The sequence below is a fragment of the Corvus brachyrhynchos genome, unplaced genomic scaffold (genome assembly GCF_000691975.1).
Source record: "Corvus brachyrhynchos isolate BGI_N302 unplaced genomic scaffold, ASM69197v1 scaffold130, whole genome shotgun sequence".
Taxonomy (NCBI): Eukaryota; Metazoa; Chordata; class Aves; order Passeriformes; family Corvidae; genus Corvus; species Corvus brachyrhynchos.
Genome location: NW_008236193.1, coordinates 1,671,381 through 1,676,935, shown reverse-complemented (window position 1 = coordinate 1,676,935; position 5,555 = coordinate 1,671,381). Strand labels below are relative to the sequence as shown.

Here is a 5,555-nt window from a genome sequence, read left to right as displayed (position 1 = left end):
GGCGGTGGCTCCCCGGGGGGCCCCCGCCGCTGGCGGTGCCGCATCTCCGGGCCGCTCTATGCCTTGGCAGGTTCCTTGGACTGCAGAGCAAGGCAGCCTCGTGCGTGACCTCCAGGGGCAGCCGCTGCTCGGCCTTTAGCTCGAGCTTTGTAACCGGGTCCTATCGGGATAGCGGTTTCTTTTGGGCCAGTTGAAGTTTCACGGTTATTGCGTCAGAAGCTCTGCTCATAGAGAAGGTCGGCGAATCAATCACACACACTCTCTCGAAGCTCTCTGTCTTTGTGTTCCCTGATGAAGGTTAAACAAACGTGTCCTTGTTCCGGCGCCGTGGGTTGGTGTCAGAGCACCGAGACCCGTGTTGATGAAGGCAGCAAGCTGTGAGCTGCTAGGAAAAAGAAGGAATGTGTAGAACAGTACAGCTGCGCTGGGAGAGGGTGCTGAGGGACGGGGTGGCAATCACCATTTCAGTGTGATCTTTTCCCTCTGCACCCCACAAGGATTTTAAGAGCTATAAATTGTATCACTGATGTGTGACGTGAGCTCACAGGCCAGAAATACTTTTTCTTCCTGAAATGAAACCCATTCTGGAACAAATACTTGCATTTTTGTGCCTCTCTGGTATATTGCCAGTCTGATTTTGAAGTAAATGTGGTACAAAATAAATCAATATTTTCTTGTTCCTGTAGTACTATTTATCATAATGTTATTTCTACGATAGTATTTTTCTGTATGTCCAAATCTACTATGTGCAGCTTCTAGTGTCTTTATAGATGTGTCAGGGGAAGAAGATTATATATTATTAAGAGCATGAAGTCATGTGAGGCATGTATAAAAGTCGTCAATTTCAATGCACAAGTAAACAATGTCTCACAGAATTGTTAAATGTTCTCTCTTATCCTGTGAATTCATTGTGCTGCAATTTGCCTGACAAAGTCAAGTCTCTACAGTGCCTGCAGAATTATTAATTTTCTTCCTGTTAATGTCTGTGACATTGGTAAGCATATTTTTGCTAAACATTGTGCAAAATTAGAATAGGTGTGCTGAGATTAGAATAGGCCAACAGGTGGTATTGCTCGTGCTGTTCTGTCAGAACCATGCTGGTTGTTAGCAAAGCATTGAGCAATGCAGCTTGTGTCCATCCCTTTGAAGAGCACGTCATGGTTGGCAGGGTGACTTCATGCAACAGCAGAATTCACAAGGAGTTATTTTCTTGGTCACTGAGGGTTCAGCCTGCTGTGATAACCGTTCCAGTGCTGCTGGGAGATCTGCCAGGGGAAGGTCTAGGTGTGTGGCATCTAGAGAGCAGAGGGGAGTAAGAAAGTAAATCAGGAAGAAATACTGGCTGAAACTCAAAGCAGGAGCTCAGGCTCATGGGTAGGAGAGGAATTGAGCAGAGGAGGCTTTGGAGAAGAGGATTTTAACTAGAGTTTGTGGGCAGAATTCAGGCATCTGATAGGGAAGGGTGAACTAGCTCCCCATCAGGAGCAGAGAGCTAGGATATACAGGTAGGGAAGGGGAAGAGAACATTGATAGCAACAGAAGCTTACAAGGTACTGTTGAAGTAACTCAGGTTTCTTGCTTGTAAGGCTTGCACAGATTAGGTCTAGTTCCTCCCCTAGCCTTGGAGCTTGTTTTATCTTGACTGGGAAGTGACTTGTTTTAAATACTTAAATTTCATGTTTCTCTACCTTTTTTTCCATTTCTATATTACTGTCCTCTAATGGGGACAAGACTAAAACAATACAAGCTCCAACTTCATAATTTAGTTCTAGGGTGTCATCATGCCTGGCCTTACACCCTGGGAGTGCAAAGATTACAGAAAATCCACCTCTGATCACATACCTGTTGTCCTAGGTGAAAAATAAGAAGCTGGTTGAGCTGCTGAGGAGGAAAGTTCGTCTTGCCCAGCCTTATGCTGGTGTTTTTCTTAAAAAGGATGACAAGTAAGTTGTTTCTCTTGATCTTTTTAAAAAATACAAAAATGAGCTGCCCAGGTTGCATTTACACTAACGGCTATCATCCTAAATGCCCTGCCTTGGATAGCATTGCAGAAATTGTGGCTGGTCTTGGACCATCCTCATGCTATGACAGTTTTTGTTGCCACCACCAGCACTGCTGGGAGCTGGCGTCTTGCTTTGGAAAAGGGTGTTGTTGTTTGGGAAGGAGATCAGCTGTCCAGGTACTGGGGTGATTTGGGAAGGGGCTGCATGGTGGTAGCAATGAGGATTACGTGTCTTTGCTCCTAAGTCCAGTTTAAAGTTCTGCAACCAGTGATTGTTTTTTTCTTTTTTAATCTGAACTGCTATCTCAAGTTTCTGAATATCTACTCCAATTTTTTTGCTCAATAGCAATGAATCTGATGTGGTGGAGGATCTGAATGAAATATACCAAATGGGAACTTTTGTCCAGATTCATGAAATGCAGGACCTTGGAGACAAGTTGCGTATGATAGTGATGGGACACCGAAGGTTGGTCACTTGTACTTTACTGCATCTCACCAGACTTCAGTATAAACAGAGACATCCCTTATCAGGGATACACATACGTGCATTTTTCTACCCAACTTGTGTATGGCAAGTTTTTGTTTGTTACCACACCATATCCTGAGAATGTCAGGATATTCCATGTACTGTCACAGCTGTGAGAGGTTAGCTGCAAAACAAAAGAGACAGTGCATGTCGTTGTCATATCAACTGTGATGTGATGCAAGCAAACATTCATTAAGCTGAAGTTTAGCAGTTATTCTGACAAGTACAGCAAGGTTTAGTAATGGTGGAAAAAAAAATCTCTGGAACTAATAATTCAAGCCAGTATTTTTGCATAAAAAAAAAGGTGTGTGGGGGGTCCAGAACTTTAATTATGTTTTGCCTACATAATTTTGCCCCAGAATAGAATTGAAGAAAATATGATTATTGCTGAAAATCTAACTTTAGCCATTTATGCCAGATATTTTTAACAAGACAGTTAATAAATTGTATTTTTAAAAGCATCAGATAAGTAATTTCCATTAGAAGGAAAAATACAAGGACAGAAACATGGCAGAAGAGATAGATCCAGGGTAAGTTTGGCTTTGAAGCATGGCTTTTTTTCCTTCCCCTCACTTTTCTTCACTTGGATTTGTTCTGGACAGCAAAGAATGAGCAGTACTGTCAAAGCTGAATTTATGTGAATTCACAAGTCACATCCTTTTCAAATGAAGTCTTAGACCTCCTGCTGCATTATCAAAGCACAGCCATGTTTGATTGCATTTTGGAAATAAGCTACTGGTTTGGGGTTACTTGGAATAGAAAAATTTCCCTATAACTTGGAAGGGTTTGGTATTCCTAGGGTATGACTTGGGAATTGGTCTTTATATTTGATTGAGACATGGAGCACTGGTCAGTCATCTCCATAGGAACCACAGTGGATATCAGATTTGAGGAGCATTTATAGGGAAACACCTAGAAAAGGAAACTCCTGTATAAAAGCCAAAATAATGAAGCTTAGTGTCTTGCAAACATAGGTCCTCTCTAAATTTTAACTTGTTCAAAATACAACTTAGACTCTCTCTTTTTCATGCTGAAGAGCTGAAATCACATGTAACGGGGGATTGATTGTTGCTGGTTTCTTTTGGCTTTCAGGATTCGTATAAACAAGCAACTAGAGGTTGAGCCTGAGGAGCCTGAGAACAAACAAAAAATTAGAAGGAAGCAGAAGCGATCTAAGAAGGAGGCTGAAGAGGAGCCTGGAGCAAAGGACCAAGCTGTGGAGTTGGTACTAGATCCTGTAGCTGCTTCTTCACAGGAAGTTCTCATGGTAGAAGTAGAGAACGTGGTTCATGAAGACTTTCAGATCACAGAAGAGGTTAAAGTAAGTGAATTAGTTTACAAGCCTGGACTTGTCCTATAGAATTGCACCTACACCTCTTGCTTAAAAGGAAGAGTTTTAAAATCAGGCTCTAATTTCAGGCTGCAGAAACTAGTTCTGTCTTCTCACAGTCACTGCACAAGGAGATTATAGGAAAGTAAAGAATTTTCATTACAAAAGCTCAGTTCCTTAGAACTGGTGACTTCAAAAAGTTGCTGAATGAGGAGCCTGGGCTGTGCTTAAATCTGTGTGATGACCTCTATCAAACTGAGTGTTGGCTTGAAGGTGGCTTGAGTGTTCAACCTGATTGTATCTTCTGGCCCAGAGGCGGTGAAGTTCTGCATGTGCAGAAAGCCACCTTGTAGGCCCTGTTGCCTTTCCTGTGAGCAGGAACTGCCCCAGCACCAAGAACAGGCTACCTACCACTGCAGCAAGTGGCCGGGGTCTGCAGAATGTCATATTTGTACTGAGATCTTTCCTATCCTTTTCCGTTCTTTTGGTAGTTAACTTTTTGTTGTGTTTATAGGCACTGACTGCAGAAATTGTTAAAACAATCCGGGACATCATTGCCTTGAACCCCTTGTACAGGTATGTCTTTCCCATGCTGCCCTGCTGTGGGAACAGCATGTTCTCAGGCTGGAGCACACTGGCATTTTCTATACCACTTGCCTTTCTGCTGCAATGAAGTAGAGATACTTGCTGAATTGTCACCTAGAATTTTGGTTTAGGATGTAAGCTCTATCATCCATTGTTGGAAACAAAGTTTTGAAAACCTGATGTGCAATTTAGAAGCAAGATAGAACTATTAAGTCCTAAGGCAGGTGATCTGGGTCTAAGTGAAACTCACTGCAGTAAGTATCATGATCTGATCCATGTCTTATGAGCAGGATAAAAGTTTTGGAATAATGGCACAAAAAAATCCTACATAACTGTTTGAAGAGCATTTCAGATACTTAGTTTTATATATCGGTGACCATTCCTCTGACCAAGTGATTTATCTGTTTGTTACTGAGTATTGATATAGTCACATTTCAAAAACAGTTACTTTGCTATGAAACAGCTGTGTTTGATTTTATTGCACTGTCATAACAGTAAATAAGAATACTCCAGTTTGAATGTAAGTTTACAGAGCATTTTGGGGTTTTTTACCTTTTATTTTCAGAGAGTCCGTACTTCAGATGATGCAGGCTGGACAGCGTGTGGTAGATAACCCTATCTATCTGAGTGACATGGGTGCAGCCCTAACAGGGGCAGAGTCACATGAACTTCAGGACATCTTGGAAGAAACCAGTGTAAGATGAAGTTTTTAACTCAAGCGATGCAAATAGAATCGATACATCTCTTGTATGTCACAGTTTCTTTACCAGCCTCAGTACAGAAGAGACTTCAGTGCTACTTTTGTTGATGTGTTAGTATCAGTGACTAGATTCCTTGTGAAGGATATAGTAGATCTGATTTATTGTGGGTAAATCAGAGTGCTCTGCATCTTTGGTGGCAAATAATTTTCTTTGCATGCTGTGGAGTTGCTACATGTTTGTCTTTCCACATCTGCAGGTGCTGTAAAGCTCTCCCACACAACCTGTTGGAGTTTTTTATTCTGCCTTTCTCACTGGGAGGGAGAAAGTATATATAATGTGTTACTTTACAAGGGTATGGTGTCTCAAAACTCATTTTGTGTCTGTCTTTTCCAGATTCCCAAACGGCTTTAC

At 41.8% G+C, this 5,555-nt stretch overlaps 1 protein-coding gene across 1 annotated transcript in view; it reads left to right on the top strand.

Moving 5' to 3' along the window:
* Positions 1 to 1,854: 1,854 nt before the first annotated feature.
* The window catches only part of LONP1 (lon peptidase 1, mitochondrial), a 17,780-nt gene continuing 14,079 nt past the window's right edge, over positions 1,855 to 5,555 (top strand). Inside the window, exons 1-6 of the mRNA XM_017739785.1 lie at positions 1,855 to 1,943; positions 2,349 to 2,468; positions 3,621 to 3,849; positions 4,373 to 4,434; positions 5,009 to 5,138; positions 5,538 to 5,555. Of these exons, the coding sequence (XP_017595274.1) occupies positions 2,392 to 2,468; positions 3,621 to 3,849; positions 4,373 to 4,434; positions 5,009 to 5,138; positions 5,538 to 5,555 (516 nt within the window). The 5' untranslated portion in view covers positions 1,855 to 1,943; positions 2,349 to 2,391. The remainder of the gene's footprint in view (positions 1,944 to 2,348; positions 2,469 to 3,620; positions 3,850 to 4,372; positions 4,435 to 5,008; positions 5,139 to 5,537) is intronic.